Below are 17,271 nucleotides of genomic sequence, written 5' to 3' on the forward strand. Positions count from 1 at the left end.
ACCTGAAATCATGTCTAAGGCCACATTCAAGAAAAAAGAAAAGAAAGAAAAGTTAGCTATGGAGTTAATTTAAGTTGCAGTAGTGGTGAGCAGAGCAGAAGGTTCACATTCACAAATCTAGACTTTTGATGTTGTCTCCGTGTGTAGTTATACGTGTGGCCAAAGCGATGCACCAGCAGGCTGGAAAAGAAGGTGTGTAAAGGTGAAGAGTCTGTTCTGTTATATAGATGCATTTCATCTGTTGTGCACGATGGATTTATTTTTAACATCTCTGTCATAACTTTGTGGAAAGCAGAGTTCCATTGTAATGTGGTTAAGTACTAATTTGTTAAATGTAAACCTTTATACCAGAATTTCCCCTATTTTGAGTTTATATTTATTTTTTTAAATACTGTGGAAGTCCATCCAAATGAGGGTGCTCGGGCCTTCTTTAACTTCCAAGAGATCCTAAGCTCTCCAGTTCACTCTGTGTGGTAGTTAAAATGTATGACCATGCTGGTGTGTGTCTCTTTCCAAGAACAGTGTGTCCTGGGTGGCTGTCCTCTCCTCTTCTTGTCTCCTGACCTATCTAGGACAGAAGTGGTCTTGTTCAGCTCTGTGTCCTCAGAAAGTAGTATCTTACATGGTGCTGAGCACGTAGTAAGTGCTTGGATGTTTTCATGACCAGATTAAACACTTTTTTTTATGTCTTACTTATTTGAAGTGTTTTGTAGAGGAATGCTCACAGAATAAAACTCAGAAAGTTTTGGTACCAATTCAGTACAAATCTACTCATTTTGGAAAGAAATCTGTTTGGGGAAAGTTTGTTTAGTTGGCTAATTTTTTTGCCTAATGTAATTTATTATATCTAACGTGTATGTTTCCTTTATAACCAACATAATGATCCCAAACATTTTATGATCTCTGCAGCTGCAGTGAGAAGAGGAGTTTGTTATTTTAAACAAAGGCTGAAGAAACTGTAGAATTAGCAGACATAGAAAAAGTGGAGAAGGTAGAGGATGGAGTTGCAGACTCTACAGGAGGCTCTTAAAGTGGAAATTCAGGTTCACCAGGTATGTTTCATTCATGGCTTATCCCACGTCATGTTTTTAAGTAATGGCTAAATTAGTAAACAACCTGCTGTCTCTGATTTTCAGTACAGTTTTTAATCATTTTTTTAGTCAGTTGTCCAAGAATCATGTTATTTGCCTTCTAACACTACTCAACAAACTCACTGATAATATTTTTGAAAATTTTAAAAACCCTGACTTGTCTTCTAGGCAAAAGAACTAAAAATATTTTTTCCATATACTGAATGTGTTTAAAAAAAAAACAAACCCGTTTCCCCTGTTTTTTGGTTAATCTGAGGGACTTTGTTCATGTGACTTTAACTTGCATGTTTTATTTATTTTTTATTTTTCAAATTTTATTTTATTGAAGTATAGTTGGTTTACAGTATTATGTTAATTTCTACTGTACAGCAAGACTATTCAGTTATACATATATACATTCTTTTTCATATTATCTTCCATTATGGTTTATCACCAAATACTGAATATAATTCCCTGTGTTTACTTGCATATTTTAAAAAATAAGACATGTTTCAGTTGACTATCATGTATACCAGAGTTACTCACATGTGATTTTTGGACATATTCCTCCGCTCAGGAAATTTTGGGATGGCATAGTTAACATTCAGCTTTTGGTTCATCCTCACAAGATACGAACAAGTCCAAATAAGACTTTTTTTTGAAAGGTTCATGATGTAATTGAACTGAATCACAAAATTTAAATAGAGTTCTTAAATATTTAGTTTCATATTTTTAATTCAAGCATACTAATCTTATAAAAATTATGAAAAAATTGGATATTGTTTTAAAATATTTAAATTTTAAAATTACATTTATTGACTCAAAAGGAATAAAATATTCTCCTGAAGTTATCACTTATTCACATTATTATCCTGTGTATTTAACTATTTTTAGCATAAAAGTAATAGCTTTTATATTCTTTCTTAACTGTTAATACAGCACTTTATATGGTAATAAACATTTATTTATGTTTATCAACATTGGTTGATAGTATTTTAACTTATATAGAATGTAAGATATTTCATTCCAGTTACGTTTAGAATCCTTTCCTATTAGAAAAAAAATTTAAGTACTTACAGTAGGGACTTTGATGTCAGTTCAGTGGTTAAGATTCTGCATTCCAATGCAGGGGACATGGGTTGGATCCCTGGTCTGGGAACTAAGATCCCACATACTGTGACATACAGCCCCACTAAAAAATACGTATTAACAGGAAATACAAATGACATGCCTTGATGTAAATCTGATGCTGTTATTCTGATTGGGTACGTGTTAACCTACATGATCATGAGAAATTCAGGGATGCCAGAAATGACGTCAAAGTTCAGTTCAGTTCAGTTCATTTCAGTCGCTCAGTCGCGTCTGACTCTTTGCTACCCCATGAATCGCAGCATGCCAGGCCTCCCTGTCCGTCACCAACTCCCGGAGTTCACTCAGACTCACGTCCATCGAGTCAGTGATGCCATCCAGCCATCTCATCCTCTGTCATCCCCTTCTCCTCCTGCCCCCAATCCCTCCCAGCATCAGAGTCTTTTCCAGTGAGTCAGCTCTTCACATGAGGTGGCCAAAGTACTGGAGTTTCAGCTTTAGCATCATTCCTTCCCAGAAATCCCAGGGTTGATCTCCTTCAGAATGGACTGGTTGGATCTCCTTGCAGTCCAAGGGACTCTCAAGAGTCTTCTCCAACACCACAGTTCAAAAGCATCAGTTCTTCGGCGCTCAGCCTTCTTCACAGTCCAACTCTCACATCTATACATGACCACAGGAAAAACCATAGCCTTGACTACGGACCTTTGTTGACAAAGTAATGTCTCTGCTTTTCAATATGCTATCTAGGATGGTCATAACTTTTCTTCCAAGGAGTAAGCGTCTTTTAAAGTAGGCACTGGCTATTAGGCCGAGGCCAAAGCCAGATTATACATTTGACTAAATTTTGGGGCAGAAGCCACCCCTTCATCATTTCCACTTAGGGAATGAAACTGGGACTGAAAATGAGCTTACTAGATAGAAAGTGTGTTAATGAAGCTACCTAGTATTGCTGTGGTAGAAGTATACTTTTGTTCTTGTTGAACAGGGAAATGATTTAAAAAGTAGCGACATGCACATGGTTGATGTTGAATGAATGTTCAAAGAGTAGCGGCCTGTGATGGGCATCTCATCTTTCTTTGAGAAATTGCCTTTTTGAATATTCCTATGTGGATATGATGCAAGTTATATTTAAATTTCTGGAGTATTTACTCTACATGTAACAGAAAATAGTATAAAGCAGAGATTAGCAAACTTTCTGCCGAGGGTCAGATGGTAAAGTATTTTACACTTTGGGAATCATTTATGGTCTCTGTCACAACCGCTTTTCTCTGATGCTGTATGGACAAAGCAGTCATAGTATATAAGTGAATGGGTGTGGCTGTGTCCCAATAAAACTTTATTTATAGGAACAGGTGGTAAGCCAGATTTGCCTGTGGGTTGTAGTTTGCCAACCTTTGGCATAAACTATATCCTCATGAAAAACTGCTGCATTCTTGAAATAGAAAGTAACAATTTTGATAACACATAATGTCACCTTAAAGTCTTTGGGGATTTGAATGTTTGAATTGCCCAGCTTTTCTGTCCTGCCTGTAATGGTCTAAAATGAAGCTTGAGTGATTGTAGGTAGAAAAGTTGGCTTATTTAGTTCCTCCAGAAGTGGAGACTGAGTTTGCTGGTCAGTTTTTAAATTCCAGTGTCATGGAGGAAAACTTTTTTCAGCTTTAAAAAAGCAACTTTATTGTAGTACTCCAGTCTCTGGTACCAAATCAGAAAGGAAGACCAAGAGCTTTTTTTCATTGAAGAATGTGACTAGCCTTTAAGCTGCATTAGTGAAAATGTATATGTATAAAACTTCGTATTTTTATATCCTTGAACTCTTGGAATGTATGTTATTAGTATTTTATAGATTAAGACCAGGATATAGAAGAGTTAACCACTGTCATATTTGAAGTATAGTAAAATATACCTTGTATATTTGGAGGTCACATGGTTGGCAATTTCAGCTATCCAGACTGTGTCTTAGCACCTAATGTAAGGCTTTTGACAAGCTAGAAGAAATCTCTAAAGTCACTCACCAAAGATTGTATGTTTTACTCAAGGGGGATTTCTTAGGATATTTGCTCATCTTAGAATTAGTTCATTGAGCATATCACAAAGCAGATCAGAAGTAGCAAATTTGAATTATGGCTCAGGGGCTCTTAGAGGGAGGCATAGTGATAGTAGCAATATTTGGTAGCTGCCTGCTTGACCTTAAGGAGTAGATGAAAAAACTGAAAGAACTCTTAAGAACATAGCAATTTGGGGTCTTTATTTAAGGACCTTATTGTATTGTTTGCAGAATAGTGTATTGATGTAATCATGCCTCTATCATTAAATATCATTAAATGCTGACTTTTTTTTTTTTACTTAATAAGGTGGATAAGTATATATTTTAGAAAGTTTTTATTTTATGACTTAAAACTTTAAATGTGTCTTGTCACCCAAAGTGATACATAGATTTTTCAGTTACATGAAAAAATCACTTGGAGAACAGCTTATTCGCAGATACTTACAGGAATCAGTCTTCTCATATTCCTTTATGCTTCAGTTTCTTCTCTCCATGGTTATTGTTACCTTTGGGCAGTGATGCTTTTAGAAGTTGGGTAGGTCAGTCGACATCCATTTTCCTTTTTCATTTTTTGGACTTATGTTTTCCTTAGTTAAGGTCTTTCCATTCAGTATTCTGGTAGAACTCTCTTCACCCCGGAACCCCAGGTAGGTCGAATTTTGCATTACTGTTCTTCACTTCCTCGCTCTCAAGTACTAGCATCATGGCTCCACTGGGTACCTCCCCTCCCTGACAGAGAGGACAGTGGCAGAGTCACATCTGACACTAGGCTCCTTCTGTGAACCAAACCAACTGACTTGCCAAGTCTGTTTGCTGTATACAAACGGGTCTGTTTTTGTATGAGAGCAGCTTCTTCCCAGGCCTTATTTGGGACTCTAGACAAAATGACATTTTCAAGGGACATTTGACTTTTGAAGCATTCGGTTAGTTTAATTGTCTTTTAAAAGCTCCTTTCCCCCAGCCCATCTCCAGATTTGTTTAAAAACAGGAAGCTCTTTATTTCAAATATAAAGCAATACTTTGTTTTGTTTTGTTTTTTTAATTATTAAGAGAGTGTTTCATTAATCTTTTACATGGATCACAGAAGCTTTTGGTCTGTTCTGTTTATGGTATTGCTTGTTTTGTGTGTTTGTGTGTACGTGTGTGTGGACTTAAAACTTTAGATTTTGGGGGCCAAGCCTGCTTAGTGACAGTGAGTTAGTATGTAAGACTGATGGCTCTTTTTCTCTTTTTATTATCAGAAACTGGTTGCTCAAATGAAGCAGGATCCGCAGGTAAAATACTACTTTTATTCATTTAATTTTTAAAACAATTTAAGATAAAGTTACTGTAAAATACTAAAATATAGATGTTACTTAGGTTTTAAAAACTATTTCATCTCTATAGCAGTTTTTTTTTTTAGCACATTTGTCTTCATGTTTTAAGAATTAAGAAAAATCCAGTCATTCTGTTATAAAATAGCTATTATTTCATCTTTGTTACTGTTATCTTGCTTTTAAGTTAATTGCTTTGAGTATTTTGGGAAAAAATTGAGAGTTAATATGTATATTAAATACTTAGCTTAAATTTCATTTCCACAAGCCCGCTTACTTGAAATCAGTTTATGAGGCTTTCTCAAAATTATTGAACATAGCCCAGAACCATTTTTTACTTTCTTATAGTTTATAGTATAGAGCATTTAAATGCTTAATCTCACTGTTTAGAGTAGAATTTTAGAATAATTTTTAAAAAGCATTAAAAAATTCTTTTTGAAAGAGCCCTTAAGGAAGGTTTTAAAGAACCTTATGTTAATATAGTAATCCATCAAGTATTACCTTTTCTTTAATGTCTCATAGGAATTTTTGGCTCAGGTATTTTATTCTCTATCCCTGAAGAGAAATTTTCCTAAAAACTTACCTTGTCTTTAATTACTGTTAATATATTTATTGTTCAGGCAATGTCTCTTTGGCAGCAATTATATAATGGGCCATAAGTATGGGGTCAAAGTATCAGACATTCTCAAGATTTCTCCCTTGCATTTGTTTACTCATAATCTCTTCACAGAACACCTAGACCCACACACATTTTTTTTTTTTTAGCTTGTTAAACATACCATACATGCCTCATTGTAAAGTTAAGTAAAATAGATTCTTGGATTAAAGAATGGTGCTGAGGCAGATTGATTTTTGAAAGTGGGACATAGTATTCATTTCTACAGATTTAGCCCCTAGTAGCTTAACTATTGTATTTTTAACACAATACATTGATTCTGAGTTGGCATTGATAGCCACTTAACTCCTGTTTGACAGCCCAACTTCTTTGAGAAGTTTCTCCATTTTAATTTTTAAAAATACACTATAGTTTAAATTAGGTTTAGGGAACCAAGTAGCAGTAGATCAATGAATAGATTCTTTTATATTTAATATGGTAACCTATATTATCAGCAACTGAAATATTATTAGAAAACTGTAGCGTTTCTGACATAGCTGGCAGTTATATAACAGAGCAATCTTAATGTGGAGAATCTGAGGGGGCAGAGAGTTGCTGGACAGTCTTGTGAGTGATCTCATTAGAGAGGCCTTGTCACAAAGAAGACCTCGTGGAGCAAACACGAAGGGAGGATGCATGCTGCGGCCCCGTCAGGAGATCAGGCAGAGCGAATCGAAAGAATTGCATGAGAAACGAAAGAGGAAAAGTAGTCTCTTTTTGGGGTGGTATTCAGTCAGCTAGTAAGTAGGCTATCTTGTTACATTAAGCTTTTGAAAACTTTAATTTTGGATTTTTCTCCCACGTGAGTAAAAGGCAAGCATGCTCAGTGTATCTCATTTAAAATAGTATTCTTTTTTGATTCCTAACATTTTAGAACTGAGAAGTTGCCCTGGTAGTCAGTATGTTAATTTGAGTGATGTAGTGTTAAGGCAGTTGCAGCACTGACAGCTTTTCAAATCTAGGCTAAAATAACAAATGTACTCTACTAAATAAGGGAGAGGGCAAGCAGAGAAAAACCTCTTTTTATTGATAATGCTATTAAGCATCCAGTTTGTTCATCCTTATAAATTCCGTTTTTTTGCTTTTGTCTGATGAGTGGAACTTTAGGGTTTCTGTCAGCTGTTATTTATGAAGAATAGCTATTTTAGTAGAAAGGAGTACTATTACACTACAAAATGCTAAAATATAAAATATCTTTTAATTTGAAATAATCACAAAGGAATTTACCCCTGTCCTTGTGTTAGCAGCCTACATTTAGGATCTATGCGCTAGGTGGTGGTAACATGACTACAGTTTAATGCATGACAAATATGATTGGCTAAATGCTTTAAGGTTGCTTCATCATTTGTAATACAGTATGCATAAAGTCTCCTTGCTACTATCCTGTTAACAAATGAAATATCTTCCTCACAGATATTTTTTCTTTCCAATCAGAATGCTGATTTAAAGAAACAGCTTCATGAACTCCAAGCCAAAATCACAGCTTTGAGTGAGAAACAGGTAGGGGAAAAAGGAGGGGGGGCATATTTTTAACATTGTGTTCTAAAGATATGTCTGCTCGAGGCTTCTAGGAGAACTGCTATTTTTCCTCATGTGTGAAAGTAAGTGTGGGCAGCCAGACTCAGTTTTAATTTTTTTTGAGCTCTGTTTATCTATTTTTATTTTCAGTTGAAATCAGTCTCTAGAGTATCCCATGAGTATATGTTAGTGGCAAATATCTAACAGCCGCGTGGCAGGCTGCTGTTGACTGTGTTAATTAAACTCCATAGTTTACCCATAGAAGATGGGGGCAAAGCATGTTAGTGAGAGTGTGTGACAGAGAATCTTAAAGTTGCTGGATGTGCCTTGTTACCTGTATTAAAGGCTTGAGATGACATTTAACTTACCGTGGAGAGAATGGTTTAAGTAGGTCTCCCATTCTGATTATTGTCATTCCTTTATGTTAATCTTTATTAGATACTGACCTACTATTATGTGAAAAAAAACTTTGGTGGAGGCTTGTTAGATATATTCTGTGTAGGACCAAAAAAAAAAAAAAAAAAGAACATCTTGCTTTCTTCCCCAAGTACATCTAGCAAGTGTTCTTTGGAATTTCTTGTATAATGAGCTCCACTTCACCAGTTCAGGCAGCTCCTGCCACCAGGTGGAGTGTGACAATTGACAGAGTATAAGTAAACGTCTGTGGTAATCTGACAGAGCATTTGTTTTCTTGTTCCTTCCCCACCATTCTCCCTCTGGTTAAAAGGCTCGGTTTTGGAGTAGGTGAATGTGTGAACCAAAACGATAAGGTGACTTTCAATTGATAGTTCATGCTTATTGAAGATTTTTAGTTATATAGTTCTCAATAATTGATTTTTGTGTTATATTTTTTAAACTTTTATTTAGTGAAATAATAGCAATGAGAGTAATTTATTCCTGGAGATTTCTGATTGCATTTGTATTATGTATTGTATTGTGTATTCATTTAACTAATGGGAGAAATACATTTTGAGAACTGTGTGGAATAAATGTGAGTCATTAATGTTTCAGAATAGAATCTTTTTCCAAGCTGCATGAACAATTGCTTCCCCCACCTCTTATTCTAATGCTTCTACATTCCTCTGTCTTGTCTTCTTCAGAGACAAGAGGTATTTTAGATTAGGGAATTGCCAAACTAAAATTTTGAGTACATAGTAGCATGGTGGAGACCAATTTGTAAGGAAAAATATAAACAGCATTCATTAGATGTAGTTGACTCTGAAAGTGATTCAGTTCTCTGAAGTTACAATGATGTGTGTTAGTGAAATGTTCTAGTTTTGGAATTCTTTTAGCGCTGAGCCTTCTTAAAGTTTCAGGGTTTTTTTTTTTTTTTTGACAAGATGCCAGTGAATGAGTCATTTTTGCTGAAAAACTCACGTGTTCTATCAGGGAAAGAAGGTGAGAACTGATTAGTGGAGTAGGAGATGGGGGATGCTGTCACAAAGTTAAGACAACCTAAGGCTACATTTGGGGAAAATGGGATGATTGTAAAAAATTTACATTTATTTGAAATCATTGTGAGAACTGATGTAAAGATTTGTTTTTTTCCTGTAACTTTCTCATTTTTTTTCTGCTAGAGACCTCACTTAATAGAACATTGCAACCATTTATGTTTAGTGAGATGTTTTATCAAGTGGCAAACTCTGTCTTCTGAACTAAGTTTGGTATTAGAAACTAGAAGTTTAAAAATGGATGTAGCATCAGGAAAACCTGGTTTACCAAGTAAAGAAAACCAGTGTAAGAAATTAAAATGCAATCTTGCCGTTTCTAAAATGTTTGTTTAACTATTGGAACAACATTTTTGATAGAACAGAAACTCTGTCATTTTTTAGGTAGGATAGTACTTGAAGGAAGCACAGCTATGAAGTTCAAAACCTAGCCCTTCCTCAGACTTATGATATTTTGTTTAAAATAGTTTTATTTTAGAGCAAACTCCTAATGCTGTGTACTCAGCTTTTTGTTTTTCCTTCTCGAAAGATCCACTTAGCCTCTGGCAAAACTTACTGATACTCCTTCCACTTTAATAACTGAAATCTGAATTACCTCACTCACATGACTTAATATTTTAATTTAATATTAATTTATTGGTTGTGAAATTTAAAAACAAAAGTTCAAAGAATGTCATATTCCAAAATTAATGGTTATTAACCCTTTGTCATAGGTTTCCATTCTTTTTCTATATGCATTTTTCCATATTCATTTTTTTAAACCCACTTGAAAATTTAATTATAGAAGTAATAAATGCATATGTTCTCTTATTTTGCTTTATTAAAAAAATAAAACATTGCAGTTAGTCACTAATTCATACAGTAGGCACTTATTAGTTCTTATTTGTTATTGCTACCTCAATCTTTGGTACTTATTTTATTTCTTTCTCAAGACCAATTACAAATTAATGCACTCCATTTGGGAAAATATAGTCTTTATTAAGCATTCTTCATGGCTAAAATTCAGTGAATTTCAGTGAATTCTTAGTTAGATGGTACCAGTGCTTTCAAATTGTGATTTGAGATTTCTGAATAGAAACTCCCCATGGCCATTTTTGGAGTCTCTTCTTGACCCACAGGACTTTAATTTGTGGTTAACAGTTTAAAGTCAGTTTTAGCCCAGACTTGATTGGCTAAATAAATTATGTGTAATATAGTTAAAATCATGATTTCAGAAACATTTTAATGATACAGGGATGCACTTATGATAAATAAGTGAAAAAACACACGCAACTTCATAGGCGTTAACAATCCCATTTGTGTGTATTGTGTGTATACATGTAGATAGGCATATAAGTGTGTATAAAAAACTGTCAGTATAAAATGTTGTTGGTAAGCGATAATTTACAGGTACTTTATTTTTTCTTTATATTCTTAGGTATATTTGCTGCATTCTCCACAATAAATATATTTCTTTTTTAAAATCAGAAATACACAAGAAAATATTATTAAAAAAAATTTTAACACCAAAGTCTTATATTTTCCAAGGATAGTTAGCCTTTAAAAATCTAATGACATTCTCCTTATGGTATATGAACCACTCTAATCAGAGAATCCAACTATTTTAAACACTAGAAATATTGAAGTGTGGAAGCAGCTATTAGTTTCTTTAACAGGATTCATTTTCATTCTGCACCCCTCCCCTTTCATTTTTGACATGCATATGTGGTCTTTTACTTGTCATAGTGGAGATTCTAATATTGGAGCCAATGCACTTAGCTGCTTTAACGCTCTGCTTTCATTCTAATTCATTCATTGTTACAATAGAAGCAGTCTTGCATCCCAGAGTTTGTTGCTTATGCTTATTGCAGTTGAGGTTTTCATCTTTGAAACTACTTGGCTTGAGGGGTTTGCCACCTCGTCTCCCTTCCCCTGGTGCTCTCCTGGCCAGGCATCAGATAGGTTGCAGTTTAAAAGTTACTTCCTCAGAGGACCGGTCTCTGAAACCCTTTCTTCCTGTCAAAACCAACAGTTTCTGTTATAATCTCTCATCACACCCTTCAATTTTCCTGCATAGGTATGCCACTTAGGATTAGGGTTCAGCTGTGAATGATTGAAAACCCAAAATGAAAATGGCGTAAACAAGGTAGAATTTGTCTGTCTCATGTGAAAGCTCTGTGGGGATAGTAAGGCTGGTGATAGTGGTTCCACAGTGCCAGGAAACCCAAGCTCCTCCTATTCTGTTGCTCTGCCATCCTCAGCGTGAAGCTTCCACATCATAGTCCAAAATAGCTGCTCCATCTGGCAAAAAGGGGGAAAACAAGCCCTTTATTTTTAAGGATGTTTACTGGAAGTTTCATGTCTCACTTCCAGTTAGATCCCATTGGTCAGAACTTGATCACATGGCCCCCACTAGGAGCAGGGAAAGCTGGGAAGTATAGTCTATTCCAGATGGCCATGGGCAGATAAAATTCAGGGACTCTGGTACTGAGCAAGAAGAGGGAAATAAATACCGGGGATAATTAGCAATTTTTGCCACAATAGTTTATCAAAATTTGTGATTACATATATATGGTTATTGTTTTTAATACCTGTTGTCCTCACTAGACTGTTTCAAGAAGTCAGGGAGCATACTTACCTCTTTATTCCAAGTATAGTATTTAGCATAATATTTAGCATAAAATAATATTTAGCACAGAAAGGCATTTATATTTCTTAAGTGAATTATTTTATCTACCTGATCTTTTTCTGTACTTGTAGATATTTTTTTAAATGGTGCATCTTGCTTTTTATATTTTTTAAGCTTAAAATACTATGAACATTTTCATGCATTTTTGAGTGTTCCTTAAGAATGAAACTTTTAATAGCTTCAAATATTTAATAGTCTGGTTTGATCATAACTATTCACTCTATTATTTGATGATATTTTGTGTTTTGTTATTTATAAATGTTGTTATGATAAATACCCTTATATGTGAATCTGTTCTAATTGCCTCAGGATACATACTCAGGTGTGAGGTTTTTGGGTGTATTGGTCAGCTATTGCCATAACAGTTCTGCATAACAAACCAGTGTTTTATTAAATTACAACACTAAGTTTCACACTGGGTCTATTGATCCTCCTGATCTACGCTGGCTTGACCAGGGACATCTACTTCAGTCTGTGGGTTAGTTGGCTTGCCTCAGGCTGTCAGTTGGGTTAGACTCCTCTAAGTTTATTTGTTCTGAGGCCAGTCATGAGGGGGCAGCAGCTACCTGGGGCATACCCGTGTCATGGTTTATCACTGGAGTGTAAGACACAAGCCAGGCTACCAAAACACATTTTAAGCCTCTGCTGGCGTTGTCAAAACAAATCACCAAAATAAATCGTGTGGTCATACCTTGCAAAATTATATGACAAAGGGTGTGAATGTATAATTTTATGACAAACTATGAAGAGTTGAGAGCAATAATCCATCTACCACTGTTGGTCAAAGTGTATAAAAAGCTTTTAAAATATTAAACAACACCAACTTATTTCTAAATAGCCTCCAGGAAAGGCTAATCAGATTAACAGTATTTGTGAGAGTACCAAGTTCTCCCTAAGAGATACCTTGAGAGGAGGCAGGGTGGGGGAAAGCACTGTGTTGATTTTGAAGATGGAGTAATATGTATCTGATGCTTATCTGAAAATATATTTTTCATGCCATTTGTCCCTGGTACACATATTACATAGTATTCCATAAAATTACCTTTTGGTTTTTCTTTCACTCTTTCCACTAATTTTCTTAATCCTTTTAAGAGAGGTAGACTCCTTCATAGTCTTTGGTATTTGCCGCTGACTCTGTGTGTAAAAATCATAGTCTCTTTTCCTCACAGATTACTTAACCTAATACAAGATGAAATACTTTTCTGAGGGTTTAATAAATAGTTGCTGTTCATGAAACCATTCTCATTTAAAATTTGAACATATTGTAGTAAAGTGAATTCTGAGGCCTTTGGGAGAGAAATCTCTGTCCTGCCATAACTATGTTTCTGACGCATAGAACAACAGAATTTAAGCTAGGTGAGTGACGTGAACACTGGGCTGGGTGGGGAGTCGGGGAGGGGATGCAGAGTCTGATTCTGTTCCTTACTCTGTGATGGACTTGTTGGGAGATTTTTGAGCTATCAAATAATTTAATATGTCTAGTTCATTTTTTATGGAATGTTTGAATAATGCCTTTTAAGAGTTAATGAACATATATCTATTGAGTGCACTGAGTAGTTTTGAAGGTAAGTTCTGTTTAAATGGAAAGTGTTAGCTTCAGTCATGCTGGTCTACTTCATCTCATATGTAATGCCCTCATCTTATAAGTAAAGTACTACTTTTTAAAGGAGCTTAGAACATTTCACATTTAATTCAGTCATGAGTACATCATTATAATACATAAACTGGGACATGGACTATTTGTGACTTATATAAATAATTGTATCAGTTTCAAGACTAGAATCCAGATCACTGTACTATTCGTTCAGTTTTATTTAGTAAATTATATTCTTAAATTATTCTGTGAACCTTTATCTATCAAATATTTTTTGAAATAGGACATTAGGCACAATAATTACATTGCCTTTAAGCTTCATTGCCTTGGAGTCATGTAAGTAAATTGCTTCTTGCAGTCTCGTATTGGTAACCTGACACATGACTGTCTCTAGCCTCTGATACCAGTAACCATAAAAAGTCACCCTGTCTCATCCATATCCAAACTAATGTGATTGACATGTCATATTAGAATTTAAGATTGTTTTCTTGAAGATCCTTGAATTATGATGGGAATCTGACCTCATCTTCATCCAGAGTTTAGGAGTTCCTACGATTTAACTAGTTCATCCCTCTTGTTAAATATTTATGTGAAACCATTAGTCCAACTATTTGTTGGTTTTACTGCCTCTTGTGTACATTGGTTCTTTCTCCCTTGCTTCAAATACAGGAAGTGTATTATCTCAAATTTTTCCTGGTGAAATCCTTTTGGCTTGTATTCAGCGAAGATGAGGTGAATGAAGGGCTCAGAAATACAGGACAAGAACATCAAGTTTCTAAAGCCTAGGAGGTCGTATGCTTGTGATGTGGCTGTGGTTCCCAGTGCTGCATTGTCTCCTGGTTCTTTTTCATCTTTATTCTCAGAGTTCGGTTGTCTCTTTAGCCAGAAGTTGCAACCTACTGGTCAATGATTTGATTATTTCTTTAAGATAGAAAAGCTTGTTGAAGGAACTCATATTTTAATAATACTATGCCATGTTATTGTAGAACATTTTACCTGAATACGGTGGAGGAAAATCAGGTAAGTTTGGTGACTTGTACCGAGTGCAGCCATCTGCTTCTGAGTTATCTTCTTCTCAGGTCATCCTAATCATTTATTTTTGGTACTTGTAAATGCAGTGACTTAAAAAAATCAGATGAACACAGGTATACCTGTGGCGGATTCATTTTGATATTTGGCAAAACTAATACAATATTGTAAAGTTTAAAAATAAAATAAAATTAAAAAGAAAAAAAATCAGATGAAAATTTTAATCCTGTCTAAAGTTAAATAATCAGTTCCTTCTAATTTATTCCCTTCTCCCTAGGATCTGTGGTTTTTTTTTTTTCCTTCAAATTTCTTTGTCATTCTAAGTTTCTGACTCATCTGTTTATTCCATACCCATTATTGAAAGTTTTCTGTGGTGAAAGGCATGGTCCTAGGCCCATGGGAAATGCTGAGGATGAAAACTTCACAGTGTTCCTTACCTATGACTGGTCATGAGCTAAAAAAATGCAGGCTCATTTTTCCTGACACCTTTGATAACTCATTCTTGATCTCCTGTCTTCAATCCTTTCCTGCCGTACATACATACCCTGTAAGTTTTCTGTTTTCACCTTTATTCATGGGTTCTCTCAATACTTTTGGTCTCCCCAACAGCATTTGCACATGCTGTTTTCTACAGCGGGAATTCTCTTTCCTCTTTGCCTGGTAAATTTCTGCTTATCCTCTGAAGACCCAGTTTAAACAAAGATCCTCAAAAGGTTCGCTTGACTTTTGTCCACTCTCCAGGAGGAGTTAAATATCCATCCTCTGTGTACCCTTGGTGTTTGTGCCTGCTTCTCTTATTTGTACTTTTTACATTGTATTGTAATTATATATTTGTAAGTTTCTCCAGGACAGGGAGTATGTCTTCTCATGTTTATACCCCTCAAGGGTAGCATGGCAGATTTGTAGCAAGCATTTTTTAATGTAGTAATTCATTATGCTTTCAAGAAGCTAGTAGTCTAGTAGGGTGGCCCGATATGTCGGATGTCCGTACTAAGGTGTTTTACCATTAAAAGGAGATTTCCATTCATATAGTTCAATTCCCCCTTTTTTGGGGAAAAATATTCTCAGTATTGTTTCCTACTTAATTCTTTAAAAGCACTCAATATATTTTAAAAAAGAACACTGACATTATTAACCTGTGTTCCAGTTCAGAGCAGCTTTATCTTAGTTGCAGGAAAGGAAAACTTTTATGAAGTGAAGTAGCATAAACTAGTAAATGAGCCTGGGTCCAGCTATCTAGGAATGCAGTGTATCTAGAAACAGTCTCTTCTGCAGTGTTGCTACGTCACATACCTCTTTGTCTTGTACTTTCTTCAAGTCCTCTTTACGTTTTTTCCCCTGACTTTATAAAACATGCTTCCGTGTCTCGTATTCTTTTAAACAACAACAAAATTCCTTCCTTTGTTGCTTAATTTCTTTCTGCTATTGTCTTGTCTTTCTCTCCTTCCCATTCCTTTGTTATTAAACTTATTAAACCATGAAATATTATTCAACTCAGGCTCTTTTTATATTACTTTTTTATAACCTTGTGGTCCTTGTCAGCCCCACTACAGTTTCCATTTTCATTCTACTTTATTGAGCTCACTGAAACTTCTGGTAACATAATTGCCAAATCTAAAGGAAATTTTTCACACTTCTTCTTACTTGAAGTAAGTTGTATTTCATATTAATGATGGCATTCTTCAGTCTTCTTCACAGAACCAAGAACCTTCGTTTCTTGGTCTCCTTTTACATCTTTGAATGCACTTGCTCAGTTTCCTTCTCAAACAGTTCTTCCTCAGTCTACCCTTTAAAAACTAATATTCCATGGTATTTTATGCTTTTCATCTTTTCCTATTTTTTCCCCGGTGGGTGATATCCTACCTTAAACCACTACTGAATGCCACTGACCTCCAAATGTTTATTTGTCTTCTCCTCTCTTTCCTGACCTCCAGACAGATATGTATTTTCAGCTTCTTCCTACTGGATGTCCCAAAGCTCTATTCTCCAAACAGATCTCGGTATCCACCCCTCTTCAACTTGTTGTTGTTGTTGTTCAGTCATTAAGTCGTGTCCAACTCTGTGACCCTATGGACTGCAGCACACCAGGCTTCCCTGTCCTTTACTACCTCCCAGAGTTTGCTCAAACTTATGTCCATTGCGTTGGTAAGGCCATCCAACTATCTCATCCTACTTCTCCTCCTTTCCCTTTGTGGTTAATGATGCCCTATTCCTCCAGTAGCCAAGCAGAAACTTGGAAATAATTATGAAGTTCTTTCTCTGTCTCATCCATGATTACAAAGTCCTGTTTATTCAGGCTCCTCAATATTCCTACCCCCTTTTCAGTACCTTCCTAGTGCCCTTTCCATGGTATTACCTTGCATCCAGTTACTATGTTTTTTGATTCAGCCTTTTCACTATTTTCAGGCTGATCTAAAGTCAAACCCTTGAATGTTGCTTTCCTGCTAAAGATCCTTCAGTCAGTAGCTGACCTTCTCTTGTACTCTAGGAAAAAGTCCAAACGCCTTATGATGGCTCAGAAACCCCTCATAATCTCACCCATGGCTGCCTCTCTACTGAACTTATGCATACCTTTTCCTCAGCGTACTTTAATACACAGAGTACTCGCCGCGTACTTAAATTTTCTTGGATATGCTCTGTTTTTATTTGACCTGGAATGTTCTCTCTCATCTTCTTTGCTTAGTGCAAACCTGGAGTCACCATCTGCCCTTTGACCCAGTAAGCTAATATTCAGGGCATTGTAGTTCAGAAATACCCATGCAAGAAAAACTGAAAGTAACTATAAATAAATCAGGGTGCAATTAGCAAGTAATATACAGGAGCTATATATGCATATTATG

At 35.5% G+C, this 17,271-nt stretch overlaps 1 protein-coding gene across 21 annotated transcripts in view; it reads left to right on the forward strand.

Moving 5' to 3' along the window:
* The window catches only part of PHF21A (PHD finger protein 21A), a 189,544-nt gene that overhangs the window by 35,985 nt on the left and 136,288 nt on the right, over positions 1 to 17,271 (forward strand). For 16 of the 21 annotated variants that reach the window (XM_070383476.1, XM_070383475.1, XM_070383481.1 and 13 more), the window contains 3 exons: positions 910 to 1,052; positions 5,448 to 5,480; positions 7,588 to 7,674. In XM_070383476.1, the coding sequence (XP_070239577.1) occupies positions 999 to 1,052; positions 5,448 to 5,480; positions 7,588 to 7,674 (174 nt within the window). In that variant the 5' untranslated portion in view covers positions 910 to 998. Of the gene's footprint in view, positions 1 to 909; positions 1,053 to 4,798; positions 4,854 to 5,447; positions 5,481 to 7,587; positions 7,675 to 17,271 lie in introns of all 21 variants that reach the window. The other 5 variants (XM_070383478.1, XM_070383482.1, XM_070383477.1 and 2 more) reach the window with 2 other exon arrangements.

Source organism: Bos mutus, chromosome 15 (genome assembly GCF_027580195.1).
Source record: "Bos mutus isolate GX-2022 chromosome 15, NWIPB_WYAK_1.1, whole genome shotgun sequence".
NCBI classification, from domain to species: domain Eukaryota; kingdom Metazoa; phylum Chordata; class Mammalia; order Artiodactyla; family Bovidae; genus Bos; species Bos mutus.